At 23.5% G+C, this 25,227-nt stretch overlaps 4 protein-coding genes across 5 annotated transcripts in view; 1 reads left to right on the top strand and 3 right to left on the bottom strand.

Annotated features, from left to right (window-relative positions):
• LOC129612612 (proton-coupled amino acid transporter-like protein CG1139) overlaps positions 1-14,142 on the top strand; it is a 28,215-nt gene extending 14,073 nt beyond the window's left edge. The window contains exons 1-7 of one of the 2 annotated variants that reach the window (XM_055526301.1): positions 4,987-5,198; positions 9,088-9,185; positions 9,854-10,085; positions 12,146-12,267; positions 12,722-13,261; positions 13,351-13,595; positions 13,675-14,142. In XM_055526301.1, the coding sequence (XP_055382276.1) occupies positions 9,088-9,185; positions 9,854-10,085; positions 12,146-12,267; positions 12,722-13,261; positions 13,351-13,595; positions 13,675-13,841 (1,404 nt within the window). In that variant the 5' untranslated portion in view covers positions 4,987-5,198 and the 3' untranslated portion in view covers positions 13,842-14,142. Of the gene's footprint in view, positions 1-4,986; positions 5,199-9,087; positions 9,186-9,853; positions 10,086-12,145; positions 12,268-12,721; positions 13,262-13,350; positions 13,596-13,674 lie in introns of those variants that run through there. The other variant, XM_055526302.1, reaches the window with a different exon arrangement.
• Positions 14,143-15,247: 1,105 nt separating this feature from the next.
• Positions 15,248-18,167, bottom strand: LOC129612649 (chromatin-remodeling complex ATPase chain Iswi-like). The gene is made up of 4 exons (XM_055526355.1): positions 18,049-18,167; positions 17,768-17,952; positions 17,459-17,677; positions 15,248-17,115 (listed from the first exon to the last, which is right to left on the bottom strand). The coding sequence occupies exons 1-4, from the start codon at positions 18,085-18,087 to the stop codon at positions 15,528-15,530; spliced, it is 2,031 nt and encodes a 676-aa protein (XP_055382330.1). The 5' UTR covers positions 18,088-18,167; the 3' UTR covers positions 15,248-15,527.
• A 418-nt stretch (positions 18,168-18,585) lies between these two features.
• On the bottom strand, positions 18,586-19,859 carry LOC129612648 (uncharacterized). Its single transcript, XM_055526354.1, has 2 exons — positions 19,700-19,859; positions 18,586-19,647 (listed from the first exon to the last, which is right to left on the bottom strand). Exons 1-2 carry the CDS (start codon positions 19,726-19,728, stop codon positions 18,867-18,869), a joined length of 810 nt encoding a protein of 269 aa, XP_055382329.1. The 5' UTR covers positions 19,729-19,859; the 3' UTR covers positions 18,586-18,866.
• Positions 19,860-20,642: 783 nt separating this feature from the next.
• Positions 20,643-24,430, bottom strand: LOC129612673 (chromatin-remodeling complex ATPase chain Iswi). Its single transcript, XM_055526430.1, has 7 exons — positions 24,274-24,430; positions 23,900-24,126; positions 23,541-23,795; positions 22,335-23,485; positions 21,314-22,272; positions 21,103-21,263; positions 20,643-21,043 (listed from the first exon to the last, which is right to left on the bottom strand). Exons 1-7 carry the CDS (start codon positions 24,313-24,315, stop codon positions 20,785-20,787), a joined length of 3,054 nt encoding a protein of 1,017 aa, XP_055382405.1. The 5' UTR covers positions 24,316-24,430; the 3' UTR covers positions 20,643-20,784.
• Between the last annotated feature and the right edge of the window lie 797 nt (positions 24,431-25,227).

Here is a 25,227-nt window from a genome sequence, read left to right as displayed (position 1 = left end):
TTAAAAATTTTACACCATTATTATATTTACAATAGAAATGTGCTAATTACATATTTCAAATAATTACCATGACATTGAACTATATTGTTAATATTAAATGCATTATTATAAAAGAATTTTTAAAAATAATTAAAAAATTTTTGATTTAATTATGTAACCTTACAATATTTTTAATATTTATACTAAAATTATTATTCTTAAATAATTTGGTCACATAATAATTAAATTACTTGAATTTCTGAAATTTTATATATTATTGCAAAAAAATATAAGAAAGCAGTTAAAAAAAAGCTCCAAACCATTTATGCACAATGAGCACATGGAAATTCAAAAAAATTTTTTTTGGGGAAATTTTCAAAATTTGGAATTTCAAATTCATACGGAAAACTGGTCTTCTTTTAGAATAATATCAAAATTTCTTAAATTTTTAATTCCAATATATCTATGGAATTCAATTTAAAAATTTAATCTTTTCTTAATCTGATTTTTAAATTGATAAATTTCATGTAAATAATTTCAATTCTTTTCTCATTAACCAACAATATTCTTAATTATAACACAAATTATATAACAAAAACAAAATAAACTTAATTGTTGCATGACCATTTTCATTTATCTTTGTATATTATATACCTATAAAACTCCAAAATTACATTTTAAAAAAAAATTATTAAAATTTTCAGAAAAAGAATCGTCCTTTTTTTATGCACACTTCTAATCAAAATCCTTATATAATAACTTTTATTATAAACAAGTAATTAAACTCACATCAATAAGAAAATATTTCAATAGAAATTTAACATTAATGGGAATACCAAACGGAAAAAGCACTTAGTAGATATTTAATTATCAACAAAAATCATTTATACGATAATCATCTAATCTTTAATTCGATTATCAATTTGATAAAGAAACAACAATATATTTTGTATAACTGTATACAGGGTAATTATAATACAATCTAAAGCAATTAAGTACCTACTTAAAGAAATTTCAAATATTTCGTACTTGAAATAAAATTTTTTAATTGTTACATAAATTTGTCAAAAAAAGCTTTTAAGATTAAATTTAATTATGTACATAATGTATAGATGTATGTAAAATAATTGTAGTAAATTAATTATATTCTAAGAATAACGGTGCCTATATGCATACATATGGATTAGGTACATCGAATTTTATTTGTTTATTATTTATTTTTAAAATAATTTTAATATTATTTATTATATTGCAATTTTTCATATATTATAAAAATTTTTATTTTTATTTTAATATCGATGGCGAAGTGCAGAAATACGAGCTAAGTAACAAATTTTTCAAATATCTTTAATATTTGTAAATTAAAGATTAATAATATTGTTTCTGAAAATTTAAAAAAACATTGTAAGTTTTTCTATCGAAATTTGTGATTGGAACATCATTTACGATATGAAATTTTGATATACGATATTGCTTTCACATTATTATACTTTTGAAAATCTATACTACAATTTTATTTTATCGGCAATTTGATTTAGAATAGACAATTATATTTTTTAGTTTTTTATATTTTTGATTCGGAATAATTAATTAATTTTAATTTTAATTTTTGTAAGTATATATTTAGTTCAATTCTTATATGTTATATAAGTTATAACACAAAAAAAAATTCAAGTAAAATATCCCGTATTTAATAATTCTAAATTTTGACAAAAGAAATTTATAGGACAGAAATAGTTTTAAATCGTTCAATACTATGTAAGAAAAGGCATATGGCGAATGATTTGTAATTTACTAAAAATATAAAAAAAAACTTATACAAAGAAATATAGTGAGAATATTAAAGGAAATTAAAGAAAATCAATAAAACTTAAAAAAAGAAAAAAATTAGTTTAAACTTCATTCAAGCAAAAACTAAAAAGTGGGAAAGAAAAACCATGATTCAATAATAATGCTAAAATGTGATTTTTTTAATAACTAAGAAATTCAATAAATTTTCAATTTCAGTAGAGTTTAAATTTTGTGGTCCGACTTTAATCGTTCTAAGAACAATTAATTCTGACACAATATTTCTAATGACTTCTGGTAATTTATTAAAAATCCTGGAATCCAATACACTATAAATAATTGTAACAATCAAACTCTCTATATGGAGGAATATTAACAAGACGTCTCGAATTAGATCTTAAAAGTAGAATATTAATGATTTGTGTCAAATATCTATATAATCATAAAGTGCAAATTTAATAAACTTTAAATCTTTTACTAAATTACTTACTAAATTAATCATCATTATAATATATTAGTCATATTGAAAAACAATTATATGTATATGTAAACATTAATAATAAATATATTGCAAAATTTCCCATTATTAAGAGTTTATAAAAAATTTTGTTATTTCACAAAATTTTCTCATTGCATTTTATAACAATGAAATAAGATAAAATATTTCTTTGTAATCTTAAATACACGGCACGTTTACAAATTGTATATGAATTTAATTAAAACAATATTTCAATATCATAATATCTTAATCCAAAATAAAATATTTTTAATAATAAATAAAATAAGATAAAATACAAATAAATTACAAATTATTAGAAAAATAATAAAGTTTTTTTTTTTTTTAAATTTGCAACAATCGCCTACTGAATTAGAATTTTATCAAAATATCGTTGATAAAAATAAATTTTTATTTTTAATTCTATATAAATTTTATCAATGATAATAAATTTACAATTTAAATTACAGAAGTTTATAATTGATTACAAAATATTTAGTATTTGTACTTACGTACATTGCATACATTTTTTTTTTATTACTTAAAGTATTACACTTAAATATTACGTAGTTACAGGGTAAGCACATGTTTTTGAATAAGTATAAGTGCACTTACCTTTCAATAGCATTGAACTTTTGACTTTATTTACTCATATATGTAGTGTAATTAAGTAAATAATGTAAGAATTGTTTTTCAAGAGCAACAATTAAAATATTGTTCAAAAAAATTAATGTAATTTAAACGCATTTAAAAATTACATACTAATCTAAAGACATGGAATTTTTTAAATTTTCTCATAATTAAATTTTATTTATAATTAGAATTTAATATTAAATTTAATATAATTAACATTTTTTAATATTATATTGTAGCAAATTATATAATTGTATATTAATTTAAAAATTATTTATTTTACTAATAAAAAGAATTTTAATGATTTCCCAAAAATAAAATATAGAATAGAATTATACAATATTATTGTTATACATAAGATATATGTTTTGTTATACATAAACACATATTAAAAATATGCCGTAATAATAGTTCTATTTCCTATATATATACACAAGTATATTCAATATTTTATATATTTGAGTTGCCTAATTCAAGTTTATTCAGTAGGTTATAAACGCAGGTATCAAACAAATATAGCTATCTAACATTGTAAAATATGGTTATTAATAATTGAACCTATTTAATTATAGGTAAAATACAATAATTGAAAGATCTAATTTTGGGTCTGTTTTTCATATTAAGATTATTATTCCCCCAAAATTTTTATTACTCGTAAATTGAATGACCTCAAGATTCAATTGACAGCTTACTGAACATACTCATAGTCAATACATATTGAATATTAACAATTTGCAAAAGCTATTTGGACAGCAATCTCTTTATATAGTGAAATATGTAAATATATAGTGAGAAACTGAGAGAAATATATTAACGCAAAAAAAAAAACACTCGTTATAATATTAATTTTTCCAGTTTTCCCTTCAAAAATAATGTCATATGTAAGTATAATTAAAATTATATTATTATGTAAGAAGAAAATAAAGTAAAACAAATGTGACCTTAGAATCATTAGATTTTTCAATCAATTTTTAAGGTTTTGACCTAAATTTAATTGTGTGATAACAAAGCATAGGTGTACATTTGTATACACACCGCAGTATTGTCATACAATACTAGATATAATTTACAACACAAAAAATTTTAGGCATACAACATAAATCAATTAAATTTATGAATTTATTTTATATACACCTATAAGACATTATATTCTGTACATAACACATATTATATTAGAGAAAGTTTTATTATACATATACTTCTAATCTTATCTTAAGATTACAAAAAGTTCATTCTCCTAGAATTTCATATACGCATATAATGATATGTTAGTACACTAATTCATATAAGTATGTGAGTATGTATATTATATATGTATTTATAACTACTGTAATCCTTCCAGTTTATCTTCTTAATCAACACTATATTTTAAGTATGCCAGCCTACCTCGTTTTATTTTATAGACTTTGCTCAATTAACAATCTTTTCTATTTTGTTAGTAAACGCGTTTTATATACGTACTCGTATATCTACATATATTATTATTATATTCATAATAATTATAACAAAATTAGAGATATAGAATAAGAGAGCGATTAAGATAAAAGTAATTGTACATTTTTTTTCTTTCATTTTTTTTTTTTGTAGCTTTCGAAGCAATGGAAATTTGATAAAGGGCTTTAAAAAACATAGTTAATATGTACACATTAAAAAAATAAAAAAAAATAAAAAATAAAATAAAAATTTAGTAGATAATCATTACCATTTTGAAATAAGAAATTTTAAATCGAATTTATATATTAATAGGTGTAAAATTAATAAATTAATTCTAGTATAAGTAAGACTAACAAACGAATTGGAAGTCTTACAAAGTGATAAAATACAATTAAAATTAAAAATACAATTTTCTCTTATAAGTTATTGTAATTATTATAATTATAATAAGCAAAACTATATTGATTAATATTACTATTATAATTAATATTATACAAGAATGAGTTTTTTATTTAAATAAATATTAAATAATATTTAAAATTAAAAGTAACTTTAGAAATTAGAAATTTTACGTTATAGTAAAAAAAAAATTAAATAATAATTTGCTTTTTCGAATAAAAATAAATAAAAGAAATTATTAGTATCGATTTTTAATTAAACATAAAGTGAATTTGAAAAAAAGAAGTTTGAAGATTTTTTCATAGAAATTTAAATAATTTGCACCTTGTTGTTTTAACATAATTTAATTAAACAATTTAAAAGTGTATAAATAAATGCAAATTACATTTTAAACATTACATACAAAAATTATTATATTGCACAAAAACAGATACTAGCAAAAATTGATATTTTGACATAAATTTTAAAAGTAAGTTTGAAAAAAAAAATAAAAATTATTATTAATATATTATTATATATTTTGTGATTATATTTATATAAAATATTGAGTATTTAATAATTATTTAACTACAAAATTAAAATTTTAGTTATGCATTTTGAGTGATTCGGATATTTTTGATCGCTTATTTTAGCAACAAATACTCATATTACTCATATTTAAGGTTAATATTTAAGATAATTATTATAATTATTATTACTATTATTAATATTAGCTTTTACCCATTATATAGAATCACAAATTGCAAATTATTGAATCTATTATTATTTTTTGCAAAATACTTTAGTACAATAAGAATATATTAGAAAGTTTTATAATATATAATTAAAATAAAATTTTAACAACAACAACAATTTTTAATACTTCTTATTTAATATACCTTTATGCAATTAAAAATGTCCTTAGGAACCACGTATATATACATATATTTATACCTATTAAAAAAATTTTTAAAGTTTATTAAATTAATTCTTCAAATACAATACTTTATATTTATCTTACATACTTATAATAATTATATCATCGAATACAAATTTATTTATTTGCTGAGCATCAAAATTAAAATTTGAATTTTATGAAATGACTATAATAAATACATAATTACTTAATTTATATGATTAATTACAATAATACCATTACACAGAGCAAAAATTATTATACCTGTACCTAAATATTTTAAAATGATTGAAATAAATGGAAAAAAATTTGTATTTTACAAAAATTTAGTTTTAGCCTTTTAGTTATTTTGTTATCTATTATATATATATATATACATATGTAATATAGTAATTAATGACTAATAAATTTACCCAAAATAATGTTTGAAAAAATTAAAATTAAAATTTGCTAAATCCGATTCAGTTTCAATCGGATAAAACTAGGATTAATCAGGTACAAAATACAAAACTATAAAATTCCATTTTAATTTTTTTGGTATACTTATGAATACGTGAAACTTCAAACAATTATACTATTATTACAAAACACAATTAGAAAATAATATTTTAAATAATTAAAATTTTGCAATTTAATGCCTAAGAGTTTTATAATTTAAATTAAATTATTTTATAAATAATTATGATATTACACAAAAGTTTTTTAATTAATATAGGAGAGCTATGTATATATGTATAATATATGAAAGCTTTATAAAAAAAATCATCAATAAAACTATTTCAAAATTTAGTATATTTAAATGCTATTCAATTTCTATAAATTCCTATGATTTATTGAATTTTTCTTCTTCCTCTTCAAAAAAAAAGTCCAAAAACATTTCATTCATTTTTCTTTCTTGACGTTAGATTTTGATTAGATAAATGTTACATTTTATAAATTTTTAATGCGTAATTTCGATCAAAATTATCTCAAGAATTTGAATGATCATTTCAATGACCGATTTCAAAACATAATCCTGTATAATCTTCCGGCTTTAATGCCAATTTAATAAAATTATGGAAATTTCAAAAAAAAAAAAAAACATGTACTTGTAATATTAATCGAACGCAATCAAAACTTTATCAATTATTAAATATTTTTGAATATGAAGTACCTGAATTAATTCACGTTATAAGAAGATATTCTTAATGTTCTTTAAAAGACATACAATGTACAAGGTGTATTTGTTAATGAAAAATATGGGTACAATTTTGTACAAATGTGTTAAAGATAAATTATTACTTAATTAGTACAATTATGGTATGTACAATTTTGGTAAAAATAAAATATGATCTGTGTAAGATATGGAAATAATTTACTTAAAAAAATGTGAAATAAGTAAACAATAAGAGAAATCTCTTGTCCCCTTCGAAATTTTGCAAAATAAATTAATTTTCTTCGGTAAAAAAATTCTTCGGTAAAAATTTTCTTCGGTTTATTTTATTAAAATTTATATTCTATTGTTGCTGCCATTTTTTATCTAATTCCTCCAGGTTAATTTGTTGAAAAATAAATAAGAAAATTACTTTTTTAAAAATCTTTTAAATATTTATATAAATAAAATAATTTTTTTTTTTGAAATTAATAGAAATTTCATCTAAAATGTTTTTTAACCTCTTCTATATTCAGCCGTAAAAAGTTCATTTAATTGATGATATATTTGTAATATTGAAGTCATAATATTTTTCCCCAAATTACATACATATATTTATACATAATTAACAAATATAAAATAATTCAATTAAATTATTTTTAATTATTATTCTACTATATCTAAACATAATTAAAAATATTTATATATAAATAAATAACTATACTATGTTAATATTAAATATCTTATAAAATTTTTAAAAATTTTCCATTAATTGTATTTTTTATATTATAATATACTTTAAATTAAATATATAAATTAAATTTATTTTAAATCCTATATAAATATTAATACTTGAAAAATATTAATTTTAAGCACACGACCTATTCAGATTATTTTTTAAAATTCAAGTTTGTCTATAGATAATCACTCTATATACTAGTAAAATATTAATAAAAGCTCTTATTAGGTGTTTGAACATAATATAGCGTTCATATATATGATAAAATCATTATATGATAAAATTAATGATTTATTGTTTTAAATTGGAGCACCTTTTTAGATTCTATTTAAGATGGAAAATATACTTTATGTTATGTATGTTACGGATATGTTATGTTATACGCACAAATATAAATAAAGTTGAATTTAAAATAATATACTTGGGAAAAAAAATAATATTCTTAAGAAATTTTAATAGATACTCCAATTTTTAATAAAATTAATCTTTTTTCACAATCTACTTAATATATGGCTATGTTTACGGTTATTGAATAAAGATTATTTGTTAATACTTAATTGCCTATTTCTATCTCAATTCAAAAGTTTCTGAATTTCGTTAAAGATAACTTTAGAAGGTTTTAAGTATTCACAAATCTCTTTATAAAATTTTAAAAATTCTCAAAAATTTTAAACTTTTAAACAATCTTATATTGTAATAAATTTAGATATACAAATACACTTTCATTACTTAAAATTTAGTTCTAGATCGGGTGAAAATAGTAGTTCATATACAAATTTACATAATTAATTATATGTTTTGATAAAATATTATTTTTTTAACAAGTTTATCAAAATGTATTCGCATAATATGCATAATTATATTTTGAAAATTTTAACCTAAGAAAAATATTTCAATTTTTACGTATGTATATGAAAATTTAAAATTCTAACTCTTATAATAAATATAAATTTTTTTAATAATATCTTTAAAACGATTAATAAAAAAATTCATTCATTATCTTAAATATTTCAATGGCAATATTTTTAAAATAATTAACTAATATAAATATATATACACATATATCATAACATAGGTACTTGACTTAAAGTCTACATAATTTATAGTTAGTAAATGATTATTACTAAATTATTCATATCATTATTATATTTTACAAGTAACATTCACTAATTGTACAATATATATACATATAGATTTAATTACCAACAATTATCGGATTATGAATTGGTTATAATAGCTATTAAATTTGGCACCTTAATATTTATTACTTTATATAATAAATAATTTATCAAAAAAAAAAATTAATTGCGAAAATACAATTTACTAAAGGTACACGCACGTTATATTTTTTCAAGTACATATTACTTTGTATAACATATATAAAAACATATTTGATCAAAATTTATTACATTTTTATTGACTTTATAAGAAGCCGAATTGTAGATAATTCAATAACAATACAAAGTTATTACTTAAAATTATTATATAATAATTTCTGTTTTTTTTTTATCAAAATAAGTCATTCATAACTGATACATACATATCTTATACTTATATTAATGATTTTTTGCTTTGTTTTTGACAAATTATAGATGGCGGAAAAAACACCACCTGCGTCATTAAGTCAACCAGGACGGGATAATAATGAAAAAACCGGATCAGTTTTTACACTAGATAATTTTAGTTCAAGGTATGTTCGAAAAATTATTATCTGTACATTAAGGCCATTTAATTTTTTTGATAATTATTGTATGGATATAGATACATATTTTGATATTGTCATCTTTATTTCAAAATTTATTTAATCATAAAAATTCATTTCAAATCTAAAAGAAAAGACACACAATTAATAAAAAACTTGTAAATTCTTAAAGCTTAGGTACAATTTAACTTACATACTTACCAAGCTGCATTTTAATTAAATTTAATGACAAATATAAAATGTATAGTTAGTATATAAACCCAGTTCCGAATTTCTCTTTTAATATATTCTTCAAATCAAATCAGTTGAACTATTAAAGATACGACCAGATCACAAAATGCATTATTTTGTATAAGATTGTCCAAATTTATAGTGTATATCTGCAAATAAAATAATGTACAAATACAAGTTATCAGTAAAATTTTTTATAATTTGTATAAAATTTATCAACATGAATTCTTTGAAATTTAATTTAAAATCCATTATTATCTCTGTCAATAAATAAATATTATTCATATATTTCACAATTTATAAGACCATAAAATTTGAGAATTCTTTTCAAATTAATTGTATTAGAAAGCACTACATACAAATTTTTTTTTTAATAAATTCAATAGTTAATTTAATTTTAATATTTTTATATTATTCATATATAGAGCTGAATTAACTGAAAAAGGTTTACAATATGAAGATGATTATAATCCATTTGAGAATCGTGATCAAGAAAATTCAAATTCAACTATGGGTTCATTAGCTCATTTATTAAAAAGCTCTCTTGGTAGCGGAATATTAGCAATGCCAATGGCATTTAAAAATGCTGGATTATTATTTGGTCTTCTTGGTACTGTAATTGTTGGTTTCTTATGTACACATTGTGTTCATATATTGGTAAGTTATTAATATTAATATATAATTTCATATACTGATTTAAAATATATATTATCATAAATTAAATAATAATAATTGTAATATAATTACAATTTTTTTTTATTTAAACACAATTATATCAATAAAATATTAATAATATAAAACATGTATTAAAAAGAAGAAAAATAACAGAATTTTTTTTCTGAAAGCTATCTGTCTATATATTTACAATTTATCATTATTTAGAGCGTATAGATGGACTTAGAATAAATAAGGTTGTCTACAGGCAAAAGTTAAATGACTGATTAACTTATTTGATTTTTCGATTTCAAGTGATAATACTTATTGTCTGTAAATAGATAAAAAAAAACTTCTCATTTATAAAAATGTAATATTTTACATGTAGCTATGTAATTACAAATAATTGCAATTTACAATTTAATATTCTCTGTATGCATAAATCTTTGAGTATAGTTAAAGTATATCACATTATTTTCAAATAAACACAATTTAGTTAAATACGAAAATATGCGCTATTTTAATTTATCTCAGAAAATCTATCTGAAAACTACTTTAAAAATTAATTGTGTTATAATTGTATATGGTGTAAAAAATAATGAAATACTCATATTTTTTGAAATATAATACATTTTAATTTAAATTTAGAATGGTATACTAAGTTGTTAATATTACAGTTTTCCATCAATAATTTATGTATGTATATTTATTTTTTTTTTCAGGATTTACTGAATCCACTATTTCTAAATAACCTATTTCTATAATAACCTAATTAAAATCACCATTATGTTACATACTGTTATATAATATTTAAACTTATTTATATACACAATTAAAAAAAATATACAAAATAAACAGTTTTATTTTTACATATCCGGTAATTAATCCGATTCAAAAATAAATTAACTATTTTTTAGTGTCAATGTCATAAACAATTTACATCGATAACATTACATATATATATAAATTAATTATATTTATATAATAATATTATTACAATTTATTTACATAATAAAATTTATTTGATAAATTACTTGCATTTTAAATTAAAAATACATACATACATACAAATTTTGTTTTTCTTTATTATTATTTCTAACTGTATATATTCATTATGACGTTCCATTTTTATAAATTGAATTTAATAGTAACAACCATAAAGGTTAACATATAAAATATATTTTTTTCTAATTTATTTTCGATTAAAATGAAAATATAAGGAGTGGTATTTTAACTAGTTTACTGTAGATTTTGTACATACATACATACACACATATAAAATACACACTGTTTTAAAAAAAATTATATAATATAATTATTAACTAACTTGCAAAATTCATAAAAAAATGTCTGTAATTAATTCGAAAAATAAATGCTAAAGCTATACAAAAAGATGAAACATTATTTTATTGTAAAAATATTTTAATAACATATTATTATATTTAAAATAGAATAATAAATGTATGAAAGTTTTAAAAAGAAAATTGCTAATTCATTACTTTTATTTTTTTATTAATTAAATATATCAATAGAATAAGGAAATAATTATATACTTTTCACCCATTATAATTAGTTCTATTATTCTGTTTACTTAATTTTTTTTTGTTGTTACATAAATAAAAAATATTATTTTCAAAAATTTCATACATTTTAAAATCTCAATATATAATAATTTATTAGAGAAATCAGTAAATTCATTTTATGACAATTATATGTATGTATGTATTTAAATTTAAATGCAACAATAAATGCTTTGTTTTACATTACTTATGTTTTTTTTATTGTTCAGTAAGCATTTTCAGTAAGAAAACAAATTATCGATCATTTCACGTGTCCATAACATAATATTAAATAGATTAGGAATTCGTATTTAATGTATACTATATTTCAGCGTCTACAAAAGGAAATGAAAAAAAAAATATATAAAGTTAAAAATTAATTTTTCAATACATACACACACACATATATAATTATAAAATTTTAAATATTATTAATATAATATTTATTAATATAATTAATATTAATAAAAAAAAATTATTATAATTTAAATTTTCTAATTTTAGGTAAAAACTTCACATCAAATCTGTAAAGATATTCGTGTGCCATGTTTAGGTTTTGCTGAAACAGCTGAAAAGGTTTTTGAAAATGGACCAAAAATTGTTCGACCTTGGTCAAATTTTGCAAAGTAAGTATTTTTATCAATATAATTTATCTTAAAATCTATATGTAATAACAAGTTTATCATAAATATCACGCATAAAGTTTTTTACTATATTCAAGATAATAATTTCCAATTAATATTATAAAACTTACATTTAAATTTTGTTAATTTTCTTGCGATCACGTAAAAATTCCAAGATTTTTTGAACGATCTTTATAGCTTATTTTTTAAAATAAATTTTATAAATTATAAACTTAGAATCCTTATTATTAAGTTCGCTTTTAAATATTTGTTTTTAATCAAGACAATCCAATGAATTTAAAACTCACATTTTCTGTAAATGACAAGTCCTGAAAATAACATACATACATATGTATATTAAAAAAAATAAATTTTCAATAAAAATTTAACGATTTTAGTATTTCATAATTTTTAAGAACATTTAAAAAATTTTTTATAACTTATTTTTGTTTTACAGGCAATTTGTCGATGGTTCATTGATGGCAACATATTTTGCTGCAAGTTGTGTCTATATTGTATTTATAGCAACATCACTACACGACGTTGTCAATTATGATTTAAATCTTGATTGGGATGTTAGAATTTATATTGTTTTCACATTAATTCCAATATTATTTTTGGGTCAAATTAGAAATTTAAAATGGCTGGTACCATTTTCGGCAACAGCAAATGTATTTATTATTGTTACATTTGCAATTACTTTATATTATATGTTTAATGTGGAATTACATTTTGATGATAAACCACTTTTTGCTCAAGTTCATACATTACCATTATTTTTTGCAACTGTGATATTTGCAATGGAAGGAATTGGTGTTGTTATGCCAGTTGAAAATACAATGAAAAAACCTCAACATTTCTTAGGATGTCCAGGTGTTTTAAATACAGCAATGATAACAGTTATTATTTTGTATGCAACAATAGGATTCTTTGGATATGTTCGATATGGTGATAAAATTCTTGGAAGTATTACACTTAATCTAAAAGAAGGAGAACCGTAAGTCAATATGAAAAATTTTCTATTTAAATATATGTATATTTAAAATATTAATGTAATTTTTTTTTAAATTTTGAATAAAATTACAGGTTAGCTGATACTGCAAAATTATTAATGGCTATTGCTATACTTTTTACATATGGATTACAATTTTTTGTACCTATGGATATTTTATGGAGAAAAATACAACATAAAATCCCAGAGAATCGCCATAATATAACACAATTTGTTTTAAGAAGTGGAATTATATTTATAACTGGAGGCATTGCTGCCGGAGTACCAAAATTAGAACCATTTATTTCTTTAGTTGGTGCTGTTTTCTTTTCATTATTAGGTAAAAAACAAACTATATATTTTAAATATAAATCATATAGATTTATTATTAATAAATTAAAAAATTTACTTAAATATAGGTTTGTTTGTACCAAGCTTTGTTGAAACTGTTTACTTATATCCAGATCGATTGGGACCTTACAAAGTTATATTATTAAAAAATGTTGTTTTAGGATTATTTGCAATATTTGCACTTATTAGCGGTGCTGCTGTTAGTATAGAAGAAATTATTAAATTTTATTCTTAAATATTATGTCATACAAAAATTAATTGATAAATGTTAAAAAGTCATATACTGTTTAATTAATTTAGAACCAACAAAAAACATTTAGTTTTTTGTTAGATATTTCCATGCGAATTATATTTTGTTACATAATCTAATTAGGATTTCAAATATTTGCACTTTGTTTTTGCCCAGTTTAAGGATTTTATGTATGCAAAAGTAATTCTGTGAATCTAGTTTTTAATATAATCATTGTTATTTATGACTCATTGTTTATTGTATGTATATATATGTACTTATAATGATCGTGTATTTATATATTAATTTAAAAAAATTAAAAAAAAAATATTTATACAAAAAAATAGCTAAAAATCTAACATTTTATAGATACTTTTATTAAATTGTTTCGTAATTAAGTTTTTAGTTAAGTTTTAAAAATTATATATAATTGTTAAAAATATTAAAATTGAAAAGTAAATACATATGCATAATGTGAACTTTTTTGAAAAAAAATTGTATTTAAAATTTAATTAAATTTGAAGGATTGAATAGTCGCAAAACACGAAAAATTTTTCAGGATTCATCGTTGAAAAATAAATATTACTAACCACTTATATAGCAAAACATATGCCTTTATTGTCAAGAAGCAATTGGGAACTTAATGGAATATCAGCCTTGTTAAACGAATTGGACTCATTTTTAATAACTTCTGGAACAAGATTTTAAATTAAAATTAAAAGTTCTCAAAATATAAAAAGATTATCGGTTTTCCAAAAAGTCACAAAATAAAGCTTTTGGAGCTTTTCAAAACCTTTTCGACAATCAAAATATTTTTTGGAACTAAAAAAGTTTTAATGGTTATATTCTTTGGACCCAAACTCTAACTCATCTATATCATTTTAGCTTCAAAATAAAAATTCAAATTGCAATATACTCGTATTAAAGTTTATTAGTCTCATAACTATCAAAGAATAAGCTCATAATTCGTCAATAACTTTAATTTTATAGACAACAAAGAATTGTTGCCTTAATACGTTAAAAATCCAAAATTTAGCCATCCCTAAAAGGTAATTACTTTTTGTTTTTCAAATATGTAACTCAAATTTTATAGTAAAAATAATTTTCGAGGTATGTAATCTTAATCTTTAAAATTTATTTTTCAAATAATAATGAAAATAATACTATAAAGGAGAATTATAATTAATATACATAATTTAGAATTTATAAATAAAATTATAGTTGAAATTGTACCTATTTAACTTTAAATTTAAAAAACAAAAGATTCAAACATAAAATATTCAATAATTTTTCAAATTAAAAACCAATAAAATTATTTCCCAGATTGAGTATTGTACGTTTTAGACACTATTTTTCTTATAAAATATACAAAATTATAATAATTTAAAAAAATAGCTCTACCCATAAATTAATTTTTCATTTTTATCAAAACTTATCAAAATTTTTTACTGAAAGATAAAAATTTAAATAGAAAAATAAATATAATGCATAAAAATAAATTAAAATATAATGGAACATAGCCTGTTTATCAAGAAATTTTTTTTAGTAATCTCGTAAGATACTTTGGCTTCGACTTATTAACTACGAGTATGTATGTTTTGAAATTTAATAACTGTTTGTACTAATATTTCGATATTTTTACGATTTTCATATAATACTGATGGTAAAAATTAGAAATCATAGAATTTCCCTTCATACAAATTTTTTTGATCGACATCGACGTTGCGGCATCTCAAATACGGTATCTAAATCATATTTTTTTCGATAATTTTCACCCTCAAAGTTATATATATAGTCCGTTCCAAAATATCCTTCCAAATTCACATCATTTGATTTATTTTCCATATTGTTATTGTTATCTTTATTACCATTATTATCTTCTAATCTATAAAAATCTGTTGTATTATTCTCGCAGCGCTGCATTATTGCATCAATATCAGCATCAGTTATAGTCAAATTATTTGTTTCAGTGTTTTTGGAAAAAATTTTATCTGTGCCAAAACGAATAATTTCAATTAACTCGCTTTTTTCAAGTGCCGTTCGCCCTTTTTGATTGAGTATAACAACTTCATTTAACTTTAATTTTACTTTAGCTCGTTCAATTAACTTTTCTTCTACTGTATTTTCACTAATAATACGAAATACTCGAACTTGTTTCTTTTGTCCTATTCTGTGTACTCTGTCTATAGCTTGCAAATCAACTTGTGGATTAAAATGTGATTCCAATAAAATTGCAACATCAGCAGATTGTAAGTTAATTCCTAAACCACCAGCCGTAGTTGAAATTAAGTATAGAAAAATATCACTTCCCTGTGAATTAAATTTTTTTATGTCATTTTCACGTTGTTCATAAGAGGTTGATCCCCCCAAACGTAAATATTTATAGTCACGCATGTGACAAAAATCTTCTAATATATCTAACAATCTTGCAAAATGACCAAATATTACAACTCTAGAACCTTGCTCCTTAAGTCTTCTCAACAATTTATCTAAAATCATCATTTTGCCTGAATTAAATACTAAATGTTCTCCAAAGGGCTCTAAATGGCTAGGTTCATAATCAGGAAATATATAGGGGTGGTTAGCAGCTTTAAACAAGTGCATTAAAATATTGGCTAGCCTTACTTTAGAGACAGATCCATTTCCGTTTACAGTTTTCATATCATCTTTCAGTATCTTCTTATAACATTCACGTTGCATTTCACTTAAGCCCACATAAATAGTAATTTCTTTCTTTGGCAGAAGAGAATTTTCAACGTCTTGCTTAAATCTCTGCAACATAAATGGCATTAAGATAGAATGCAATTTCTTTGTTTTATCTTTACTTTCTAAACAGTCAAAAGTATCAAACCATGTATCAAAATCGTTAGAACTATCGAAAATATCAGGTAATAAAAAATTTAATAAAGCCCATAACTCATGTAAATTATTTTGAAGTGGAGTACCAGTTAATAACAAACGATTGATACTGTTAAATGAACGACATGTTTTAAATATGTTACTATTCTCATTTTTTATACGATGTGCCTCATCCACAATAAAGTAACACCATTTTATTTGTTTCAAATTTGATTTTGTAACCATGCATATTTCATACGTTGTTAAACAGACATCCCACTTTTTTGGATATAATAGCTCATTTTTAATAATATTTTCTCGTTCAGATTTGTGTCCAATGAGTACTAAGGTTCTCAAAGAGGGACACCATTTACTTATCTCATTAACCCAACTGGATATCGTTGATTTTGGAGCCAGTACTAGAAAAGGTCCGTTTAATTTTCTGCAATAAAATGAAATTCATTTCAGATTCATTGTGGCATTCTAGATAATCGGATTTTTGAAAATTGAAAAGTAATAAAACAAATATGTACAATTGTACCTACATCTACACATATCTAAATGCAACAAAAAATAAATCTTGGTTGTCCTTTCTCATTATCCACATCTTAAATTTTAGTTTAATATAAAATTAAACACAAATGGTATTTAAAAAATACCTAACAACGAAAAATACCTAAAATCATTGTTGATATTTTTTGAATACTGATGCAACTTCTAAGTAATTGATTATTATATTACTTTAATTTGTTTTTAATTTCACTATAAGGATAATAACTGCTTACTTAACGTTTTTTAAATAACCAAGTATTGATATAGATTGCAACGTCTTTCCTAGTCCCATTTCATCTGCTAAAATTCCATTTAATCCATTATTATACAACGATATTAACCAATTGAGACCTTCAATTTGATATTCTTTCATTACACCATTTTTAATAAAGTATGGTGTTTCCTCAAAATTCATGTCATTAGAGCTACTTGGTCGAACATTCTTCTTTGACCTTCAAAAGATAATTTTAGAGTATTGAATTAGTAGAAATATCAATAATGTAATTTACATGTATGTATATCATATATGTAGGCATGTATACCTTTTAGTTAATAAATGATTTTCTTCATTTATATCATTTTTGGACACAAAATGTCCATATAAACTTGTCTTTTCCAGCAAATACTCCAATCTTTTGCTTTTATCACTCTCAATCTTTGCAATAAATCTGTCATTATTTAACTTTTGCTCGATTTTAGATGATTCTTCCTCAAATTGATCTACATTCTAATAAAAATATTACTTAATGTTTTCCAATTTCCAACATATACATATACATATAGTACTGATTTATTTATTATTTTATTAAAAATTTAAACTTACTTGTTTCCTTTTTAAAGTTCCAGTTCTTGTTTTGGGCATTCTCACATGTAAACCAAATACTGATACAAGCACAACAATTTTAATTTAATATTTCAAGATTTAAGGATATTCTGTAGCAGCCAACAGGAATTTAATTTCAAATTAATATTTTTACCGCTTTTTTTAGCCGTCAATCAGAAAGGTGTTGCCACAAACATTCAACTAATTCTCTTTTGTATGGTTTGAAAACATCTATACCTATGTTTACACGCCGGTTTTTTTGCATCAATGATTGACATATACAAATTTCATTACCTTATCGGACAAATTCTGTTGAGTGAAACGTACATATATCAACCATTGACGTAAAAGTTGTAAGGTAAGCACAGTTAATGGACGGGTGTTTGCAAGCAAAAATTCGACACGCCAATTTTTTAAATATTTCTTCGCGATTAGATGGGCAAGAATATATGTATATTACACAAAAATTATAAGTTAATTAGACGATCCTCAATAAATTAAAGTATCCGAAATTTTTTTTTAATCATTTACTTTGTCTTTATTTTTTGTGTTTCTAATTAGGGAATTACATTTGATTTTTAGGCGTTCATATAATATACAAATATGAAATGTTTTTTTAAGTTACATATTCTCAACATATCACACTTTGCAATCATAATTATTTCCTAGGTATCTAATCAAATTCATTGTAAGTTTAAAGTTATAATTTTTTGACGCAATATTCCAAGTGCCGTGCGTGGTAAAGCATCAAATGTATTCTAAGGCAAGCTGTGTATTGTAGTAAGTTGTGCACAAATCGTTGAATTTTTTTAAAGAGTTCATTCCAAAACTTTATCCAACCATTCTTGCATCTCCTGAACCGTATTATCTGGCGTTTGTTTTGTTGACTCATCTAGTTTTTTGTCTTCAGTGTGTGATTCAGACAAATTTTCTTTTTCACTTTCAACTGTTAAAGCTCCCACTGTATTAGATATTTCATCGACTTCTTCGTTTTTTAAATTTTCTTCAGCATTTAAAACGCTATCTTTGCTTGGATTTTGTAATTCATTTTCTTTTGTGCCTGTTTTATTTAATTCATAAGTATTTAAAACTGTTTGATATTTGCTTTCAGCCATTTCAGCTTCTACATTCATTCGCTTTATTTCCTGTTTCTCGAACATGTTACTGTCATAATCCATTCTTTTATAAAAAGGAATAGTTTCCAAACCAGCATTTATCAAGGCTAAGTTCAAAGTAAAATACGAAATTTTTTCAAAGTTTTTGTCTTCGTCTTTACTATTTGCATCAGTTTCCCAATCTTTCTCAGAAGATAGTGTGGTATAGGAATTGCCTGTTGGTGTATCCCGTAGTGTTTCAAAATCTGGTGCATTCATTCTTTCGTACATCTCTTCATCATCGCTATTTAGTGGGGACCAACCTGTAACTACTTGGTTTGATCGGAAACTAAATTTGTCATCACTTGAATCGGCAATATCAACCAATACTCGTTGATTATATTCAGGTTCAGGCCGCAATCGACCACTGGATGGATTTTCTCTTTCATTTTTTGATATGTTTCTATAGTGATGCTTCTTAAACGCTCGCAAATTCTCCCTTTTTCTGAAAATTCAAAGAAATTATACTCATCACTTGTATTCAATTTTTTCCTCACTTTTTGCTTCTGTCATCTTTCCAAGACATTTTAACTTTTTTTGTTAAACAAAAGCAACCTCTATATTTTATGTAAAATTGTAAAACAAATAAAACTGGGTCAATTTTTTTTAATTTTCTGCAATGCCAAATTTGATTGACATTTTAAACCCCTAGTTTGTTTTGACATCTTTCTTAACTAACGATTTCTGGGTCATAGACTAATTATTATCATACAAGTATTATTTCATGGAACCAATTCTCTATATAATATGAACCAATTCTTTTTCGAAAACTAGATTTTACTAATAACACTATAGTACAGACAACGTTTGCCGCTTAAAATTGAAAAACAGTGAACTTCCATATTTAGATTCTCCTTAAATACTTCACCAAAAAATTTTTTTTATATTTTGTAATTATATTTTTCTAACACTAAGTGTTAGACAATAATTGTTTTGCGCAATTGAAAAGGTTTTTGATATTTAAATTTTTAGCAATAAGTTTTATTTTAGTTGAATTATTTGATTGTCCAAATCACAAAAGTTCCCAAAAGAAATTTTTTTCGGAAAATCATTAGACACAAGCCCTATTAAAAGGGAGATAATTCTATTAAATCAATAGTCTATGGATGAACCATATAAAATACAAGTAGTATACAAGTACATATAGCATTTATATCATTATATGTATACGCAGGCTAGTGTAACTGAGCTGGGGGAGTTTCATTCTTGCAACACTTGCCATCGCAAACCTCATTTCAGTAAATTTTTCTTTTTATAAACATTATGTATACATACATAATTATACAGGTTCATGCAAATGTTTATTTCCCAGAAATACCTAAAGATTCTTTTGTACAAAATTTTACGCAAAATCAAAAGGCAAAGAAATAATGAACTTACCTATTACGAGTATGTTACATTTTTTTTAATAAGATAAAGATATTTAATATACCACGAAACGCTATTATATTTTTTTAATTTATTTTTTTTAATGTTGGAATATTTGCATTAAATTTCAGCAAAAAAAATTTCTTAAATAAAAATTTTACTTAAAATGAACTTAGGGTAAATTTCACATTATCTCGTAGCAGTTAAATTTAGTTTATTTTCTTTTCTTTTTATTTTTGTCGTTGACTAATACTTCAGATTTTCTTTTTTGACTCTTGTTATTTTGTCCAGTAGCTTGTAACGGTGTTCCTCCAGCTCCTTTTGTTGACTTCTTCTTTTTCTCTTGGCGCTCTTTCTCTTCCAATTCTTGATTTTCTCGTTCAATAAGTGTTATAAGTGTATTACATCTACGTTGTAATTCAACAGCAGTGCGAGATTTAAGAAACCAATCGAAACGAAATTGTGGAGAAGCACTGGTATAAAATAAAATTTTATAAAATAACGTGTTATTTCAAGAATTAGTTTTGCTTACCGTATACAGGCTTTCAATTCTTCATACACATTTTCCTTATCGAAGCCCAATTTATGTAACATACACACCAAAAATCGGTCTTCAACTTCCGAGTAATTTTTACCTTTATTATTACCATATTGCAATCTCAGTTGATGGAATGGTGCACGGTATCTACTCATCTGAAATTTTTATTTCATTATAGGTGTGTAGGAAATAAGTATTAACTGACCTTTTGATCCAGAGCTTTTTTAATAGATTGTCGTCTCTGTATTTTAGCCTCTCCTCTTTCAATTTGTGCCATTATACGTTCAATGTCTTGTAATTCATGGCAACGTTCCCAAAATACTTGTGAATATTCAATCACTTCCTCTGGAGTTTTTCCTTCTACGTCTTTAGCTATATTGTCAATATCATCGCGGCCATATTTTTCGTTTGCTTTTATAAATTGATTAAAATCGCGTTTTGTCCAATTAGTGAAACCCTGCGTTAAAAGAGATTCTTTTTCACTTATTTCTTCTTCATTCAATTGTTCTGCATCATCAATTTTTTTTTGTTCTTCACGTTGAGTTTTAGCAGCCTCAGAACCCAGTTCTGGATTTTTGGGTACACGATATCCCAAAGATTTTCGGTAAAAGTAAATCTCTTGATCCAATAACTCAAAGAGACGCGGTGGGAAAAATTGAAAATCTTGGACGATTGGTTGTTTTGGTGGTCGAGGCGCTTTAGGAGCTTTAGGCTCAGATACTCTCAAAGCTTCACGGAAATAAGCATCAACAGCATAATTTGCTTTGCGTTCTCGCTTTGGGGGCTCAATCCAGTTTCCAATAGCATTAAGTTTATGTTTTTCTCTATAATCTTCCCCTTCAAATTGATACAAAGATGTATTTCCTTCACCATTATTATCTAAGGTGAAAGTCCTCAATGAACTTTCTCCTAATTCATCTAGCTTTGAATTTAATTGTGCCGTTTTTTGTTCACCCCTTTCCAAAATCGTGTCAATATCCTCATCTGTTATTTCTGATTCCTTAGAAGCAAATACATGATTAGCGCCAAAACGAATAATATTTAACATTTCGTCTTTATTTAACTGATTTCTATTATCAACCAGACGGCCTTGCTGAATTACAAGTTTGTCCAAACGTAATTTGATTTCAGCACGTTCCACAATTTTTTCTTCGACAGTGTTTTCTGAAATTGTAAAAAATATTAACTCACTGAAGAACAAAAATGCGTGCGGTTTGTATATTCACCTGTAATTAAACGAAATACTCGCACTTGTTTCTTTTGACCAATGCGATGTGCGCGATCCATGGCTTGTAAATCCATTTGGGGGTTCCAATCTGAATCATACAGGATAACAACGTCAGCAGTATACAAATTAATACCCAAACCACCAGCGCGTGTTGATAACATGAATATAAATTTTACACTATTTTCCGAGTTATATTCCTGGATTTGTCTATTTCTATCTTCATGTGCAGTCTTGCCATCTAATCTACAATACTGATATTGTCTCCAACAACAATAATCCTCCAAGATGTCCAACATACGAGTCATTTGACAAAAAATTAAAACTCTCGAACCCTGTTCTTTTAATTTTGGCAATAGCTTATCTAACAAAACCATTTTACCACCATTTTGTACTAAATGCTCGTCAGTAGTGTATGGTGGGCCAGGTTCAGCCCCATCGAATAAATATGGATGGTTTGTACACTTTCTTAATTGCATTAAAATGTTTTGCAAACGCATTTTTTCCATTTTTCCAGCTCCATTTACAACATCAATATCTTTAAGTAAGATTTTTGTGTACCATTCACGCTGCATTTTTGTCAATCCAATAAAAATTTTTATTTCTTTCTTAGGTTTTAAAGACTTTTCAACTTCTGATTTTAATCGCCGTAACAAAAAGGGCTGTAAAACTGCATGTAGACGTTGGATCAATTGATTATCTCCTAGACATGAATTTGTATTGAACCAAGCATCAAAATCTTCGGAACTATTAAAAACGTCCGGGAGTAAGAAATTCAATAAGGACCACAACTCATGAAGATTGTTTTGTAGTGGTGTACCAGTAATCAATAATCGGTTAGTACTTTTGAATTCACGCAAAATTTCAGAAAGTTTAGATTTTTCATTTTTAATACGATGGGCCTCATCTATTACCATGTACCGCCAATTAAATTTTTTAAATACTGATTTTTCCCGAATGCACATTTCGTACGAAGTAACACATACATCCCACTCTCCAGGCATTAAAACATCACGAATAAAAGTGTTTCGCGTATCAGCGTCGCCAATTAAACAAACGGCTCGTAAGGATGGACACCATTTAGCAAATTCATTTATCCAATTTTGTAATGTTGATTTTGGAACAACTACCAAATGTGGCCCAGCAAAATTTCTATTAAAATATTAGAAAATAAACTTAATTTTCTTAATTTTATTATTAGCCCTACTTGAAATGTTTTAAGTAACCCAGTAATGATATAGTTTGTAAAGTTTTTCCCAAACCCATTTCATCTGCTAAAATGCCATTAATCCCATTCTCGTACAACGATATCATCCAGTTCAGACCTCTAATTTGGTAATCCCTCATTTCACCACCTTTAATGTATGCAGGTGACTGTTCGAATCGGAATAATGCTTTCTCGGCAAATTCTTCAGCCAAAAGTTCTTCATCTTCTTCTTGTTCGGTTTTCCGGTGACGGTGACTAAAACAGAAAATGTGAGGTTAAAAATTATTATTAAAGGCTTCAACAAAGCTCAATTTTAACTTCATGTAGGTATTAAATACATAAAATATATAAATACTTACTCGGCTGGATTATCTTCTTTTGAAAATTCTTTATCTTTTTTTTTCGGTCTTCCAACAGCACCTTTTTTCCCTCCACCGGGTTTCGCTCCACTCATGAAGTGGGAAAAAATCTCTGTCTGTTTTAAAAGAAAATCAAATCTCTTTCCTCTATCCATTTCAATTTTGTCATCAAATTCATGTTCCCGTTTTCCACCAGATTCTGATGTTTCTTCAGAAGCAGAATCATTCTAGTAAAGAAGTTAAATTTATTTAATTTTTTACATCCAAAATAATACATATATACATATGTACGTATGCGAGTATCTAATGAAAAATTAGGTAGCGTCTCTAGATTGTACTATTTCTTTTTCATATTCTTGAACAATTATACTTACAGAATTTTCATTCGTTCCTGGCCCTTCAGGAACTGCAGACATATTTAAATAATTTTCGCAATATTTTTGATATTTATCTTACTAAATTAATAACTTTTCTCAGACAGCCGCGTTAATTTTATGAATAAAGTGAATTGTTAATTTGTAGGCAATTATCAATCAAATATACCAACATACATAAAGGAAATTTAATGTTTAACCCACCAAACTTAATTACTTCTGTCTCTAATAATATTCACAATAGAATTTTTATACTTAAGATAAATTGAAAATGATAGAATACGATTTTAACGATATGTCAATAATATGTAATAATAACACAATTATTACAAATTGTGTCGCTATATGATATCAATACCTTGCAAATCTGCATGAAATCAAATTTTGCAGGTTATAGTAAGGCTAAATTTTTAAGATGTTTTTGGTTAAACTTATATAATTTTGTATGATTTTACGTGGTACCACTAAAATATTTGTTTTTATATGAGAAACACGATAAAATAGAACAATTTCAAAAAATCACATCTTGTTTTTGCAAAAAAAAAAGGAATTTTAACCAATCATGAGAATGATTATGAGTGGACGAATTATTTTATGGAAAAAAAAGTGAAATTATTTCAGATACCTGTTGTTACTTGCAATTTTGCAAATTTTTATTGCTCATCCTCCATCATCATTGACTACGACTATGTTAATCTCGAATAATTTGTTATAAAATGTGTTCAACATGAAATGAAATTTTTATGAGAAAGTTACGTCAAATTAATATCATGTTTTCAATAAAAACATTTGCAAATTTTACGCTACGATATAATTATATTTTTTGGGTTTTTTTTTCTGAAATCAAAGGAAATTTTGAAGGAAATTTGTTAAACATTTATTTTCAATAAATTCAGATTGTCAACATCCCTATGTTATTTCTTAAAATAAAATCAATTCTGTACAAGATGGAAT

Source organism: Condylostylus longicornis, unplaced genomic scaffold (assembly GCF_029603195.1).
Source record: "Condylostylus longicornis isolate FDR11 unplaced genomic scaffold, ASM2960319v2 ptg000075l, whole genome shotgun sequence".
Taxonomy (NCBI): Eukaryota; Metazoa; Arthropoda; class Insecta; order Diptera; family Dolichopodidae; genus Condylostylus; species Condylostylus longicornis.
Note: the sequence above shows the minus strand (reverse complement) of the source record. Positions and strands in the feature narration are given on the sequence as shown.

Coding starts and splice junctions, on each gene's coding strand:
- LOC129612649 (XM_055526355.1), bottom strand. CDS start 18,087: ATGCCCAAAACAAGAACTGGAACTTTAAAAAGGAAACAA. Junction 17,953..18,048: donor GAACTTTAAAAAGGAAACAA/GTAAGTTTAAAT, acceptor TATTTTTATTAG/AATGTAGATCAATTTGAGGA. Junction 17,116..17,458: donor GGTTATTTAAAAAACGTTAA/GTAAGCAGTTAT, acceptor ATTTTATTGCAG/AAAATTAAACGGACCTTTTC.
- LOC129612648 (XM_055526354.1), bottom strand. CDS start 19,728: ATGTCTTGGAAAGATGACAGAAGCAAAAA. Junction 19,648..19,699: donor AAAGATGACAGAAGCAAAAA/GTGAGGAAAAAA, acceptor TTGAATTTTCAG/AAAAAGGGAGAATTTGCGAG.
- LOC129612673 (XM_055526430.1), bottom strand. CDS start 24,315: ATGTCTGCAGTTCCTGAAGGGCCAGGAACGAATGAAAATTCT. Junction 23,486..23,540: donor GGTTACTTAAAACATTTCAA/GTAGGGCTAATA, acceptor ATATTTTAATAG/AAATTTTGCTGGGCCACATT. Junction 22,273..22,334: donor AGTATTTCGTTTAATTACAG/GTGAATATACAA, acceptor TTACAATTTCAG/AAAACACTGTCGAAGAAAAA.